The following is a 17493-nucleotide window of genomic DNA, read 5'->3' on the forward strand; positions in this document are numbered from 1 at the left end:
CGTCTGTCTGGATTAAATCTCACCAGCCATTGTCTTTATTATTATTATTATATTTGTTTATACATGTTTCTTTACAAATTATTAGTTGCAAGTGCCCATTGTAATTGTGGCTATTTTGGTAATTGTGTGTTTAAGTTTAGTAAAGACATCTTATTTAAATCTGAAACCAACCCACCAGTCCCGTTAAGAAGTGTTTAAACAAAATATGCACATTCCTGTTGTTATAGGTACTCTAGTTATGGCCAAAATTTAATATGTAATCTCTAATCTTTAATCTCACGGAATTCTGAAAGCTATCAATTTTTGACATGTCAGAGATCACAAACCTTTTTTGGCTATAGTCATGTAGTGTAGCATTTTTAAAGGGAATTTTAATGGATAAATTTAAGTATGTATTAGTTTAGTAGTAGTTGTAACTAGTAATAAAGTTTAGCTAGCATTGAAAATGCTTTGTGATACACTTTAATGTGGTGTGATTTTACCTTTGGCCATAGTATAAAAATATTTGTGGCCAGCATACTTTTACATTTGTTTAATAATCTGATTTAGAATCCATAAACCACAGGAACAAATGCATAAGTTTTCTTAATTTCACGTGAAATTATAATTATGTTGAGTTTGTTACCATTACAAAATTAAAGAAGATGTTATTATTTTATAAGTTTAGCTTGCCTTTGACAAAGGCTTTGTGATATGTTGTGTGTGTTATTATTCGAAATAAAATGCATGCTCTAGTTATTTCAATATTTGTTTATTTTTCATCCAATCTTGAATATGAACATAGATTTACAAAATGGAATTTCAAAACATAAAATAGTAAATTTAGCTTAGCCTAGTGTTAATACTAATAATATTCGTTATACTAGCTTAAAAATAACGATAACTATTTACAATTTTACATTTCTGCACTCCTACATAATGTCCTATCTGCAAAAATTTGTGTGAGATTATTAAATATTCAAAAATTTGCCTTTTCACTATACTTTAAAGTGACAGAGTTATGAAATAATGAATTTACATAAATTTCCATGAAGTTGAATTTAGATTCACAGCCAAAGCAGCTAGAGCAAATAACCTAAAATAACTATGATCTATACAAATAATATTAATTTACAAATAATTTATATCACATACTTTTAATAGATTGTTTTATAGACGTTTTTACAGCAGTCTCATTGCTCTTCTCCATGTTATCACTGATGGGAGTGACGGTGACCTGGAACACAAACATTACATTAGAACTATAGTAATAAAATTAGTTATTCATTAAAAAAATTATAAGTGTAAAAAAATACAAAATGAGGTTCTATGTTTGTAGATATGTGGATTTAAAAAAAAATGCGTCTCCACAAAAAAATCGTTACTCACGCGGCTTTACTACTTACTACTTTATGGTGCTTTCTTTACTTTTTCCTTATTTATATGGACATTAAAAATATTTAACATAACTCTACATTCAAATAAACAACTTGAATCTGACTAGCACAAGTTACATCCACTATCCGTAAGTAAGTACCACTTATGGATCTACCACTTATGGATGATTTAATAGATTTTAATATATGATTTACACCCAGTTGCAGAAACGTCCTTTAAGTTTTAAAAACATAATTAAACCTTAAAATCCAATTAAGTCGTTGCAGAAAAGCACTTTAATGTGACTTTTCATGAGACTTTTAAATTTATCTAATGAAATGTCAAATTTACCCTAATGAAATGTCAATGTCGTTTTTTCTTCATTATTGCGTTGCACAAAGCCATTCGCCACCCTTACCTCAAGTTTGATGCTCCCACTGGGCATCCTGCCGCCATCCAGCTCTCCCAACACCCTATCTAGGGTGTCGACAAGGCGGTCGGCGTCGTGCGTTGTGAAGACTAGAGGGGGCTTGAACTTGAGCACGTTGGCGTCAGGCCCGTCGCGCGAGATCAGGATCTTCTCTTCGCGCATTCTGGGGGGTGGAATAGGGGGGAGGTTAGTGATTGGATTGTAGTTATGCACATCCCTGGAAACCCTTCCTACATTGTAAGGTAAGTCGTGCCCCAGCAGTAGGGACGTGATGGGCTGTGATGACTAAGCATATTCATAGATAGAAACGGTATAGATTGAAAGGACCATAAGTCGATAATATAGCAGCCGTGATTGGAAAGATACAGGAAAGGCATTTTGTAGTCGAATCTAATACTTTGCAAAATACATTTCTACACATTTGACACCCATGTATGGCTCTATGGCGTTTTGGTGAGTTTTGATAGCTCTATAGATACCTAGGTGTAATAGATAGCTAGATATAATAAGGTAGTTAGATACCTAGGCATTGGGTCACTCCTCGGAGTTTATAAAATTACTGCTAATTACCTAAATTATTAAATTAAATTTTAGCCTTATGTGTGTATTTTCAGAAGCTTAGTTAGGTCATTTCGAAGATTTTATAAACCAACCTGTTAACAACATGTTTCGCCTCAGCCGTGGCGGGCGTCCGCTCGTCGCGATTGGTCACCAGCTCCACGCCCACAAACAGGCCACGCCCCCTCACGTCGCCGACCAATGAGTGCTTGTGTTTCAATGACTCGCACCGCTCGAGTAAATATGAGCCGACTCGGAGAGCCTTTTCTTGAAGGTTCTCTGTCTCTATCACGTCTAGGACTGCGTTCGCGATGGCGCAGGATACTGGGTTGCCGCCGTACTGTAAAGGAAAGAAAATTTATTCAAAACCCGATTTCGAAAAGTCAAAGGTTGACGAACTATTTTTTTTATGTGCAGAGTAGGTAATAGTTTGTACAAATAAATACTTATTTATTTAACCAATAATAAGGTTTCAGATTGTGTAAATAATTTTAGAATCTGACAAAATCATTTACATATTTGACACACATGCCGTGTTATATTGTGCCTATTCACAAATCAGGGTCTCATACCGACCTAAAAAAATACAGACCGATTTCCATGTTACCTACACTGTCAAAAATATTTGAAAAAATTATTAAAAGACAGCTTGGTGTCCACCTTGCCTGTAATAATGTAATCCATGATAGACAATTCGGTTATCAAAAAAATATTGGTACAATTGACGCAGTTGATTTGTTAGTTGATGACGCAATCACAAAGTTAAATAACAAATTAAAAGTTGCTGGTATATTTCTTGACCTTAGCGCTGCTTTTGACATGGTGGATCACGCTTTATTGCTTAAAAAACTTGACTATTATGGAGTGAGGGGAGACATTCTAGAACTTTTGACATCTTATCTTAAAAATAGAAAACAATTCGTTGAAATTATTAGCAGGGAGAGGGATTGTGAAAATACTCATAGATCAAAGTTGGTGAAATTAGAAAGAGGTGTTCCACAGGGATCAATTTTGGGACCTATTTTATTTATTTTATTCACAAATGATTTAATTGGTTACATAGGACAGTCTTTCCCAGACATAAGCATTGTAGTATTTGCCGATGACACTAACGCTATAGTTAATTCAAATGACATAAAATCACTTAGTAATAAGACTAATGCTATATTAATGACATTTGATAATTGGTTTATGATTAATAACTTGAAATTAAATACTGACAAGACAAACGCGATGCTTTTTAAAACGACAAGTAGGAATAATGATACACTCGACATTCATATAAATAATAATAAAATAGAACTAGTAAATTCCGTGAAATTCCTAGGTATTCATATTGACTCCAAACTTAACTGGAACGAAGAGTTAAAATATGTCTCCAGTGCTATAAGTTCAGCCTGTTATGCCCTTCGTAGCCTGAGAGATGAGCTAGGAATTAACCACCTTAAGCAGGTGTACTACGCCTTGGTTGAGTCTAAGCTACGGTACAGCGTACGTTTTTGGGGAAATAGTTATCAATGTAATATAAATAGGGCATTTGTTCTTCAAAAAAGACCAATAAGGACCATGATGCGAATGTCCCAGCGTCAATCTTGTAAGGAAGTATTTATTAAACTGAGCATTCTAACAGTGCCATGCTTATATATTCTGGTGGTCACTTCCCATCTTGTAAAATATCTACGACGATTAGAATCTGAATCAGAGAGACAAACTCGATTACAGACAAGAAGAAAGGATCTCAAATCTGATTTCTGCCCAAATCTTGACATAGCGAAGCATTCACCAAAGTATCAAGCTCTCCATTTGTACAATCACCTGCCTATAGAATATAAAGAGTTGACTGCTCATAAACTATTCAGTAAAAAACTAAAATTGTACCTGTTGAAGAAATGTTACTACTCAGTTGAGGAATTTATAAATGACAAAATTGATAATTTTTTTTTAATCTTATAAAATTAGTTTTCCTATAATGAATATTTTTGCTTGTAAGTATATAATAATATTGTTGTACATGTTATTGTTATGTTAATCATAGATATTTATGTTATTTTTATTGTTAAATTCAAATGCAATAAGTTAATTGTTTACTGAATAAAGAACTGAACTGAACTGAACTATAATACCCTATGCCGTCGTATCATTGATTTTTTATAAGAGAATGGACGGGAGTGGCCAGCGTGGAACAGCTGATGCCCTTGGCAAAGAATAGAGAGGAGTATGCAGAGCTGACCACCAACCTCCAGTAGTGGAGAGGCACCAGAAGAAGAAGCAAATCCACACAGTACATAGGCAACGGCCGCTAACTTGAACGGAAAACCTTTACCAAAATTAATTTCAACACATTTGACACACATACCGTGTTAAAATACTCCACGCCGGTATCCGCAAAGCTCTTAGCTATCTCCGGCGTGCATATAACCGCAGCTACAGGGTGTCCGTTGCCCATGGGCTTGCCCATGGTCACGATATCGGGGACAACACCCTGTGTCTCGAATGCCCACATGTGGGTGCCCACTCGGCCGAAGCCCACTTGCACTTCGTCAGCTATGCAGACGCCGCCGGCGTTGCGGACGTTTCTGGAATTAGGGGGTTGAGGTTAGTGATGTGAGGATAGTTTATTGTTATGAAATTAGCAAAATTAGGTGTTCATGGTTTTAATTGGAATAGGAAAGCCGGGTTGCGTCTGCGACCTCTTAGCACAATAATTAGATAGGTTACTGAGATATGATGTACCTAGGTATATTATCAAATCGATTTAAATAAGTCTAGCTTTTAGTTTAATGTGAATGAAGGTGCATCAAGCAATAATTTAATAACCCCTTGGTTAAATAAGTAGGTACATAGAAGTAGAAAAGTATCAACCTATATATTGAGTACCTATATCATAAATATTTACCAATTAGGTAGTTATTCGAATAATGAAGATAAAACTATCACATTCAGAAGGTCAGATAAAAATAGACCTAACAATCATTATCTAACAGACTGACAACTTATTTAAGTATGTTACATACATTTTGAAGATGCTCTTATCAATAATTATTGCAAAGATAAGGTTATCTACCAGGTCATACATAGTAAGCTAGGAAAATAACTGGATTCAACGGGTTAAGAGGAAAATTACACGTGCTTTGATAATTATTTGAAATATTCGATACGTTACCTAATTAATAATAAGTAATAGATTCTTTCATAAGATATGGGTGTTATTGGTTCAAATTGCATTTTTATGTCAGCAAACAGCACGCGACTTTCACGTGCACGGCTCTGTAATTACATATATCTACGTAGGTACATATTTATTATTTTATTTATTCTTATGGTATAAAACTTTTATTGGCAGTACTACGCGTTAGTTTATTACCTATCTCAATATACGTCATTCTGAACATTTTCTAACGATCTCAGTCCAATCTCAGTCACACTCCTTCTTGACCCTACAACACCCTAGTTAGTCTATTTTACCGACACGCTTAAAAAAACACATCCTTTATAAATACTCACTCGTAAACCTTCTTCATGTACCCCTCAGGCGGTATGACCTGTCCACCACAGCTCTGTAAACTCTCGGCAATGAACGCACAGACACCACCGCGTCTAGCCTTCGCGTCTTCACAGATCTTCTCCACTTCGCCTGCGTACATGAGGCCCAGGGTCTCTTCACTGGTGGAGTCTCTGGGGCAGGTGAACTTGCCGCGGTACACGTCTGGGACTGGCGCCTGTGTGGAGTGGTGGGGTTAGAGTAGGTGCTGGGTTTAGGGTGGGGTGAGTTTTGAAGTGATGATCATAAAAAAAGTTATGGAAGGAATTTATGGGATAAGACTGCAGATATACGGAAAAAAGTACCTTTCAGTATTTTATTTACTTTCTTGGAAAAAAAAAACAGTAAGAAAACGAATCAGTCCCACAATAACTTTTTGGATGCTAAAGTATCTTGCTTATGACGATAAACAATATATTGGACCATATGGACTAAGTGACAGTAGACCACTACATATGAAAGCAAAATAACTTGCATAAAATCTCAGTATGTGGCTACAAAATCCCCCCCAAATAACAAATCCACAAAACTTACCACATGTACCCAGTCAGGCTGAGCGGGCCCCCCCGGGAGGTTAAACTTGTAGGGCGACACGGCAATCATCGAGGTTAGGTGCCCGTGATACGCGCTGCAACAAGAGAGCGCTACAACCACCGCGCAACACTGTCTCGCATACCTTGTAGATGCCTTTCATACGCAGTTGATTTTAGGATTTACATATTATACCTAGTATCTAGGCTACCTACATTTAAAGACAAAGATAAAATTTAATTGGGATTAGGTATATATATTTTTTTGCAATTTCTTACTTTGAATACAATATTAGTAGATATATTAACCAGAACTGATAAGCTACCAGTTGCAATAGGTAATAACATGACCAACAAAGTTATAAAAGAGTCAATTACACATAACTTCGTCTACATTTCTAGCTATCTACTAACCCACTGACTCTAGATAAATTTAATACTCAACAGATATTAACAATCCAATAAAAATTCCAGGAGATAAATACGCCGGTAATTATACTAATTAGTACCTATTATACACCTACTCGTATATAAACATATCAACTGCAACTCTCACTCTCCCAATCATATCCACTACTACACACACATCCACCACTATCTTTGTTAATAAATCTCAGCGCAAAAAATCCAAACTCTACTTACTGGTCAAGCGTGATGACATCTTCCCTGTTGGTGTGTATTCTAGCCAGTCTCAAAGCCAGGTCATTGGCCTCAGACCCAGAGTTGACGAAGAAGCATACGGAGAGTGGTTCAGGCATCGTCTTGACCAGTCGCTCAGCCAGAATCACCAGCTCATCATGGAGGTAGCGGTTGTTGGTGGAGATCAGCGACATCTGGTTGCGGCCGGCCTCAACCACGTGAGGGTGGCAGTGGCCCACTGGAATAGAGAGAATTTGGGTGTAGAAGTTGTTGCGCCACCCGCTAGATGCCGCTAGGCGTTCAACCTACATCGCGGAATTAAATGGCCGGGAATTTTTACAAAAAGTTATTTTATTAAGTACCTACTTATTGAAATAACATTGCACGGACATTACAATTTTAAACAGAGTTGAGACAATACAAGACCTGTCTCGTCGCTAAGAGCGATTTACGTAAATATGAGTAAATATTTACCAATAAACAATTTATTATCTAAGCGTAAACTGTGGATGCACAGCACTGACTAGTGCCGAATATTATCTTGTTGCTATTTGAACCAGTTAAATTAAAAACACGTGTCTGATAACAACAAGTCTGTATTCGAGTGAGCGACTGATTAGTGATTACATATTTTTATTTAACAAGCAAGACTTTTAACGCTTCACCTTCATTGGTTAGACTGGTTAGAGACAACATGATATTGACTCGTAAGATATCAAATAAATAAACACTACTTTGTGCATTTGTGTAGGTATAGGCTTTTTGGACACATAGTACCTAAATCCAAGGCCGGGAATCGATCCAAAGAACTTGAGTCAGGCAGAGCAGGTAGATAGAAACATAAGTTAAACGTACTTAAGTTATTAAAAAAATTAAGCTAATTATTTACACAAATTAAATATTGAAAAATATAAATATACTAACGACCTAATTAAGGGGATCCCTAAAGCTAAAATGCTAAAGTCGGCTTGATATACTTGATTAGATTGGAAAAACGGTGGCTTCTATCACATTGATAAAAATATATTTTGTAGCAGAGGGTATACTGAACATGTTAGTTGCTTATAAATTGGTGCAGGATTATAATAAGTATGTTAAAAAAAATTGCAAACACACCATGTCTTTTGCCATTTTTTGACTTATTATGAAAAAACCCTCGAAATCAGAGGGCCCATTTTCATGGAATCTTATATGTATGTGTAGGTAATTAAATTCTTAACAAAGTTACCTTAAAGAGTTGGATTTAATGGACCAGAAGTCAACTTTTTTTGCAAAAAACTAATAAATTCCGGTTTAAAAATGATGACACCGTGACAGATTTCAGATTTCTTCAGTCGTCGCCCTGGTGGCGGCCTGTTAGGAGCGATACCCACGCCATTTTATTTTTTATCAAATATTTCACAAAAACTGATTAAATCAACAAATTATGACTACAAGTATTATAATACATATGCATTTGCTATGGAAAGTTAATTTTCTAATCATTTTAGATGCAGAAAAGCCGAAAATTCTTAGAAAACATTTCGCCTTTTCGATTTGTTTACATTTTTTACTATAGAGTTACAGATGCATAGATAAAGGTAAACATTGCACATAATGACACTTATTAGATTCTCCGAATAAGAACTATACGGTCAATGCAGTATGCCAAAGCGCGAGCCTGTTTATATTCTGAGGGGTAATTTATTTTATTTTAACGGTTGTGTATGGTACATAGGTAAGCTACACAATATACAGGGTGTTGAAAAGTAAGTTCATAATTTGTTTTATTTGAAACCAAAAACCGTAGTTAATTAAAAATATATATATTTTAAGATGTGGCAGTCTGTACACTACAGGTTGTTAAAAATAAGTAAGTATTTTTAAAAATTGAAGATCTAAAATTTACATAATTTTTTAAATCTATTTAACAAGCTTTGCTAAAAAGCGGTTAAGTGCGACTGTATCTCGCTATGAAAAAAATGAAATGTTTACTGTAGCTATGAATTTTATGCGTTACAAGTGGAATAAAATACCGCATAATATTATGTAAGAGCCTAGTTTCAAAAAAAAAACTCATAAGAAAATATTAAATACACAGGTTTTTTAACCCCTGAAGGAAATAGAGGGGTGTTATAAGTTTAAAGTAAGGGCTGAATTTTTTTTTTAAATTAGGGTGATAGGTAATGTATATTTTTAATGATTTTTTCAAATAGATAAATGTTATACCATTTTTAAATTGCCATAAAATTACCTATAGTTATAGTTATAGAAAAGGGCAGGGCTACCAGTGCCCATTCGCCACTGCAACCTAAAAGATCTATAAATTATGACTCCCCATGCCGAGTCTCACTCTACAGGCCCAGGTCTTTTATAAACCTGATATTACCTATACAGAATGTTGCAAAAAGGGTATACTGTGCCGAAAGGGTTTGACTCAGGGGTTATTCTGAACAACTTTTGTTCTCCAAGTTTTGGAAATTCTCGAAAAATAAATTCGGTCTCTATAGTAAAAAGTCACGTGATCGAATAAGTTTCTATGTAAAAGGTTTTGTTACGTGAATTTTCAAAATTGTAGAAGAAAAGTGGATCAGAATGGCACCTAAATCCACTTTTGGCTAAGCTTTATACCCTTTTTTCAATACCTTGTATAAAATATCGTCAGCGTCACCTTAGATCGTAATCATCGTAACTCCTCGTGACCAAATTTTAGAGGAGACAAAAATACTGTTTTATTTGTAGTTCTAGTTGGCATACTACCCACCTAAAGTTTTTTTTAACTAGCCTAAAAATGATTTGTTTAGACAGTCTATCTTCCTGTTCAACCGCAGCCTGAGTGCCAGTGACTCAATGACTGAAAGGAGGCCATTAGTGCTCCTAAATAAATAAAGCAGGCCTGTAGATTATCTTTCAGTGTACCGACACATCTGATTGCTGTAAGAGCCTGATAAGCTCTTCGAACGAGTCATACCTCTGTGGTGGTACGGTTTCGACCTTTCGGACAGTCAGTATGGCATCCGAAATGCGGATTCGAATAGTGGGTACAATACTTTGCGTTCGTTCACTGTCGGAGCAGGATAAGAACCACGGGCGAGTTGTTGCGCTGGCTGTTTGCTTAAAAATAGTAACCGCGTTCAACTCTATCCCCTAGAGGGCGAACCTTTAGGGCGGCTCTTGTATACCATCACTTGTCTTCTTATCTGCAGAAAATTGACAGAGGTCATACGTGTCTAACAAGTACATTAAGGATGCGAAAAGAGAGGGTTTGTTTTCACTGAAGAAGTTCAGTTGCGGAGTTCCACAGCGGTAGGTCTTGGACCCCTCTGCTGTGGAACTTGGCATACAACGCGGTCCTGCAAATCAAGCTCGCAAACGGCGTTAGCACAGTGCATTTTTCTAATGTCACACAGGTCGTGAGGTAGGCTGAGAGCCTCCTTCGGGGATGACATCCCAATGATTCATTACGAAAAAATTGCTGCAGCTGTGCTCGCCATGCAGTGCATGGGCTACTTCCGAATCTGGGGGGCTGTTGCAAAGGAGTCCGTTGCCTCTATACGGTACGGGTTCCGTGCGATCTATGATCCTTCCGGGAGCACCTGTCTTGTCAAGTCGAAGAGAATGGCTCGTATTCGACGCAACCTGCAGTACTGGTGGGATTGGTTGGAGGACAGGACAGCAGGAAGCTGCAGCAGCCGTCATGCTGTGATTCGACGCATAGATGCAAAAAAAAGTTGAAAGTAACTTCATGTTAATAAAATATTAGATCTTAATTTAACAACATAACATTGCAAAAAAAAAATAACATTGTTGAGTATGTTATTGTAATTTACTAAAGTAGTAATAAAAACAAAGGCTTATTGCATAGTTTTACATCGCACGTTGTATATGAGAATAAAGGGTATAATTACTAAGTTTTCTTGTTTAAAAATCACGGTTTGGGGTTTAGAGGAAAACAAATGGTAAAATGCGGAATACAGTTTTTTTTTCGAATAAAGAGGAAAACATGTGAATTCAAAAAACGTTTCTATTGACACCAAAGAGTACTTTTCGCCGAGAAAAGTGGAGTTACAATGTTTGCGATCTAAAGTGATGATAGAACTAGAACTTATTTTTTCAGTTCACCTGCTGTTGAGTGAAATCGTAATTAGGTAAATGACTCCTTGACATGAAAATAACTTTTTTTTTATAATCGTTATAACAAAACCGTTTTTTTTAATACAGCAATATTTGTAGGTGTACTTACAGTGAGCAAAAGAGCGCAGCAAGGTGTAAATTTTTTGGTTTTTAAGAAACAAAAATATTATTTCTATCATATCCCAAATACACATAAGTACTTAAAAAAAAAATACACACTCTCGCCTTGTACTAATGTACTCCCTTGCGTGGGTACTTACATGTTATTATTTTTCTGGTGACCTCCCCATATCCCTTTGCCAGCTACGTAACCTTTTGTGACACCCTGTATATGCAGAGTTCTGCAAACTACTGTTCTGCTTTTGAAACACCAAAAAAAAAACAGGTCGTCTAACGAAAAGGTCACGTGACCAAAAAAAAATTATATGAAGAAGCGTTTTTTTCATGAATATAAAAAATTACGTAGGATAAAAGTTTTTCAGAGTGACGCCTGAGTAACGCCCTTTCGGCTAACTATACTTTTTTTATTACACGGGGGCAGAGTTTAATACAACACCCTGAACTATTAAACTCTGATAATATTTTCGCGATTTTTTTACATTCTGATTTCATTTCCTGGCTTAGAAATAACATCAATAACATGCTGCACACGTAGGTTTCGGCATAGTATTAAACCCTTTTTGCAACAACCTGTATAAATATCGGCACGGGTACGACTTTATATATAATTAATTATTAAATATTAAAAATACTTTCAAATAAAAATAAATATTTTCGTATCACAAAACAATATTACTTACTTAGTATATTTTTAACAAAGTGGCATGTCTTCACTTTTATGTTTTCGAGTACTATGTTAAAATTTCATGTCATTGTCCGTAGAACGCCCCGCATACCTCAACCCCCCCTCACTAGATTTGACAGATTCTGATTTTCTTCCAGCTTTAGTGACAGCCTTAATCTAATTATGTTTTGGTAATTTGAATGGCAATGCATATTTCGGGACGGTCGAGGTTCTTGAATAAAGATAAAGGTACAACTACAATGCGACCATTGAAGACATTGAAAATGACAAAAGGTTTTGTTAGCTCTACCTATGTCCAGCGCGCAAAATAAATTAGTCCCCATACACTAATTGCTGCTACTTGGTAGTAAATAGTTTATTATGTATGAGGTTTTTGTTAAAAGATACAGGTGTTTATATCAATACGAATGTCGACAATCTTGATAGTTAGTATTTTTTTACCCTGTTCGACAAGAGATGCGTAATAAGAGTTATTTTGACTTTGGTCTCTAGGTATCACAGTAGTAAAATTTGCCATTTGACTGAGTTATCCGAGTTGAGAACTGTCTAAATACGATATGCCTGAATATACCCTAGCGCTACCTCACCCTGGATTTAGAAACAGGTTTTTTTTAATAGTGAAGAACTGAAAACTTATCACCTAAAATCCCCTGGGAACATGAATGAGGAAAGTTATAATGGTACCTAAAATTTATATATCTAATGCTTGTAATGACTTACCATGAGCAACATTGTTGATGCAGTCTAGATACCTCTCCCCAGTCTCATCGTACATGTACTGGGCGATCCCCCTCACGATCTTGAGCGGGGATGAACGGAAGAACAGTTGGCAGGCCGCCCTGAAACAAACATTATGTGCAATGAGACTCGCTGTTTGTGTATTGCACTTGAACTTGGTGCTATTCTTGTAATAGCAAGGTGTGAATTAAGATATTGAATGCCGACTACGCAATATTACCAGTGATAGTGGTACGAGGTGCCATTCATAATCAATGGGAATTAACCCATTGATTTTAAATTACGGTAGCCTATTCAGAAGGTCTTAGATTTTCGAATCGATAAAATGCTTTAGAAACCCTCAGAGATAACTTTTAAATTGGCGAGGCGCTATATGATTAAGGTATTACATGTCAGAATGTATAGTTATTCCATGTTTGAATTTCGAAATTGTCCACTACAATGTGGGACTGAAGGATGGAAAAAGTTCTGAAACTTACCCGACGTGCTTTTCACGCAGCTTGATGGTCTCAGCCTTCGGCATGGATTGCAGGTACGCCATTTTAAGTAGTTGAGTTATTTAAAATAAAACCTTAAATTATTCAGTCTTTATGTTTCTGAAAAAGAAAGAAAATTTTATATTAAAAAATATATAAAATTGAAAGTAAGTATATTTAAAAATAACTTTGTAAATACTAAAATAAATATATCTAAAAATAGACTATAGTCACCTAAAAATAGTGAGATCCAGTTATTAGATAAGGTACACGTGAACAGGTATAGATTATGCGGAGTGACGCGAACGCGCCGCGAGACGCTTCAAGCGGGAATGCCTGGCGATCTCTGACGTTTGCGCTTTTTATATAAATGGCGGGCGGCGCGCGCACGCCCTCGCGCCGACCAATCAGAGCGCAGGAAAACAGTGCGTTATCAACGCGTATTGGTAGAGCATGATGACAAAAGTCGCGAGCCACGCGGCCTCAGCCCAGCAGCCATGGTGCCGACGCATGGGCAGTTAAGAGGAAGACTGATGGAATTGTATATTTAATTTTAAATATATTTTAAAGTACAAAAAAAACTGAAAATATTTATAACTTTAAAATTAGAAGCAAATAGTGAAGCTTCCAATTAATACAAATGTAAAAAGTGGATTATTTGCAATGAGCTTATGATATAATACTTCTAAATGTTTGTAGTGATAAAGTTCTTATGAACTGCTCCCTAGCCATTAGGAGTTCTTGTGAAGTAAGGAATGAAAATTCCAAACAATGGAAATGTATGGGTAAGTTTGATAATAAAACTGGGTAAAGTACAATATATTTATAGTCACCATTTTAATTCAAAACACTTCACTTTTCTCTTTGAAAAATAGTACTGCATTCGGAAAAAATATACGCCGAGTTAAATAGTTTTTCAATAATTTTATAATGCATGATGTTATTATGAATGTTTAAAATACATGTGTGATAATAAAAATTCTCACCAAATCATAATAAAGCTAAGTTTAAAATAAAATACTATACTCTACTCCCATTAATTATGTTAAAATTGTCTCTTCCATCCAAAGGTTGTCTGCTAGAGATTGCTTTAAGCAATAAGGCCGCCTTTTTTGTGCTATTTTATATATAAGTTGTGAATTGTAATATTGTCTTTAATGGTGCAAAATAAAGAGTACTCTATTCTATTCTATAATTTTACATAAATACTTATCAGTTTTAACAGATCCATTTACAAAATTACCAAAACTACAAGTACTACCCTTAATAGTTCATATAAAAAGCGGTGTGTCAAATTAGCTCATAATCTCTAACTTTAATCAGTCTGTGGGTGATGCATGGTTAATTCATGACAGTTAATACACCCTGTCCCATATCTGAAGTCCTTGGATAAATAACAGTTTATATGTTTTATGTTCTTTATCATCTACGTATCTACATATTAAGCTTATGGATTAATCAGTGCAGTTTATCTGAAGGTAGCATTTTACGTGTTCCTTGGACTTGTTTAATTGTTATGTGATAGATAGGAACTAATGACAAATGCGATAAGCTCGAATACAAAATTTGTGATTATTTACGTTACGTGAAAAATTATCTGGCAATGATAGAGGTAATAGTGATAGAGCAATTGAGGCGTGTCTTAATTTTGCGTCGTTTTAATTTTTGTGTAGGATGACATGATGAGATAAAGAATGAAGTAAAAAAATTAGGTGACCATAATTGGATATTACCCTTAAATAGATTGTGATTATCTGCAGTAAACTAGCAACGACAGCAGAATACTACGCTACACGAATTACTGTGATAGTACATAATTAACTAATTTATGTTTTTAAATAAGAACAGATGTTTACCTAACATAGTTTTTGTTTAAATATTTAATGATCATATTTTTATAGAATAATAAATTATTTATTAAATGTATTTAGTTAACTTAGTACCTAAATATTTTGTTGTATTATAATTTAAAAAAGATTTTTTTTTATAATTTTATTTTCTGGATACACTTGCTGGCAGCCAATATTTTTCATTGATTCAATTTATATAAATAGTTAATTGTGCTGTTTTTGCAAACGCTACTAGATATATAAATAGACAAACACTGTTTAAATTTAGTATGTTGCAATTAAATGATAGCATACATAAATGCCGAAGATATGAAAGTATAACATAAGTATTTGCTTGGCAAACCTGGTGCGGAATATTCCATATTTTGTTTAGTTGTAGGTGTTAAATGGCACGTTATTATTACATATTTATATACTGTGTATATATAATATATATAAAGGAGCAATCACACTGCGTCCGCGAACTGTGGTCCGTAGTCGCTCGATATATGAAATGGATAGACTCACCGAAATAACTCACACCTACTTGATAAGTTCACGAGAGGGTCATTCAGTCAACTAATGATCCAATATTGATATAGGTGTATGATAAGCTAGTGAAATGGTCTCTATAATACCTATACAGGGTGTTGCAAATTGTTTGCCGAAAAAATATATTGTTCTCCGGATAAACCTAATAAAAAAATTAGTACGTTTAGTTACATTGATATTAAGCCGAAAGGGACTCGTTCTGAACAGCTGTTTCATATTAGCAGGCATTAATGCACCCCTGAGTCACCATTTTTTGGCTAGCTTTAAGTACCCTTTTTAACAGCCTGTATATTTAGGGAATTTAATCTTGTCCTTGTGGTCTGTGGCTTGCGGTCATTGTTCTTGACCTTAAATATCTTCAACTATACCTATCGCATCTTACTGAAATCTATCAAATATCTGTCAAATAAAAACGATAAAAAGAGTAACAATAATAAAATACAGAAATATCGCGTCTTTGACCGGTTAAGGTCGTCAGATCATTGGCTCTACCTATCAGCGTTCAAATAACAACAAAAAATGTGAAGAAAGTACAGTCAAGACCACTAAACATACCACTCAGCAACTGCTTCTGACTGTACATGAATGTACATTGTACATAGGTGGTAGGTAAATAGTGGACTAGTAAATATTGGCCCAGCCATGGCGTCAGTCATTCGACTTTCGCATTAGCTTAGCTTGTTTGGCTAGAATCGACTCTGTAATGTGTCTGCTCCCTATTCGACTATTTTTGGTTCTCTAAAATAGGTAGGTACTTTAAAAAAACTTTTATCAGCAGAGAAACAAACGAAACATTTATCGAGATGAACTGTCTAATTTACACAGGGCGAGATAACCTTTCCAATCAAATCTTATCAGGACAATCTGTTTTGTGTGTCGTTGTGGACCAGAGTCAAGATTTAACAAAGGATTATCAAAGTACATATTTGTTCATTTTATATATTATTTACAATGTTAGCCGAGAATGCCAACTTATTCCACATATAATATAAATAGCTTTATGTGATAGTAACTTATTAAATTGCAAACTCATCTAACAGTATTTACTACGACGAACTACTACGAACATGATTTCCGTAGTTTGCAGTTACAAAGTAGTGCCTAAGTAAATAACTTATACCTAGTACCTACCTAAGATCTGGACGTAGACATCAATACAAAATAGTAGGTATATGGATTATATGTTACTTTAATAGATAGGAAGGATAAACAGAAGAGTACTAATTTCAAGTCATAACAAATTAACTTGATCAGAATTATATCGCACCAACCAAGCAAATAACAATGCAATAATTGGGCTTTCAGCACAGAATATAAAATAATAAAATATAGATACGACTCTATGTTATTGTATACAGTTTTTCTACTGGTACTAATAGGCACATATTATTAGATGTGGGTATGTCATGTATCCAGCGTCGTGCTTTGGGAGAGGCCTGAAGAAGATATATATATATATATATGTATGTATGGTATACTTGATACAGTCGCGTAGCTAAAAATATACCTATCATCTATGCCTATTTCCCTATCTACATCTAAACACAAATGTCCAGTCTGCGGTAACTAGTCTATGTGACAATTATCGGTTCTGACGCAAGTACCCACGTGCGATGCACGCCGGCTCCACACGAGACCCATGCGGTCTTGTTTACCAGCTAATCTGTACCACTGTCCAGTTTAACTTGGCCTTTACTCACTACTGGACTAAGAGAGAAACTTGGACCTGTCTATGTTAGCTGGCCAGTATTATTGGGATCTGGGCTTTGCTGCTATCTTTTTATGTTATGTCCAGTGTGATGGTCTCTCGTTGCCTTGGCCAATTATTGGTGAAGAGGTCTTTGCTGACTGGCTAGCTTTATCGTGGCTCGAGTGCAAGGAAAGTGCTTTAGTTCTGGTCGCCCTAAAGCAATTGGAGTTTACATG

The 17493-nt window shown here is 35.4% G+C and overlaps 1 protein-coding gene across 2 annotated transcripts; it reads right to left on the minus strand.

Moving 5' to 3' along the window:
• Positions 1-730: 730 nt before the first annotated feature.
• Positions 731-15488, minus strand: LOC105384463 (alanine--glyoxylate aminotransferase 2-like). Of its 2 annotated transcripts, none has more exons than XM_011554709.3 (10): positions 15380-15488; positions 13190-13306; positions 12693-12811; positions 7058-7292; positions 6420-6513; positions 5849-6063; positions 4701-4920; positions 2440-2684; positions 1775-1949; positions 731-1216 (listed from the first exon to the last, which is right to left on the minus strand). In XM_011554709.3, the coding sequence occupies exons 2-10, from the start codon at positions 13249-13251 to the stop codon at positions 1127-1129; spliced, it is 1455 nt and encodes a 484-aa protein (XP_011553011.3). In that variant the 5' UTR covers positions 13252-13306; positions 15380-15488; the 3' UTR covers positions 731-1126. The 2 variants fall into 2 exon arrangements, with proteins under 2 accessions (XP_011553011.3, XP_011553010.3); XM_011554708.3 differs by lacking the exon at positions 15380-15488 and adding an exon at positions 13421-13663.
• Positions 15489-17493: the final 2005 nt, after the last annotated feature.

This window comes from Plutella xylostella, chromosome 9 (genome assembly GCF_932276165.1).
Source record: "Plutella xylostella chromosome 9, ilPluXylo3.1, whole genome shotgun sequence".
NCBI lineage: Eukaryota > Metazoa > Arthropoda > Insecta > Lepidoptera > Plutellidae > Plutella > Plutella xylostella.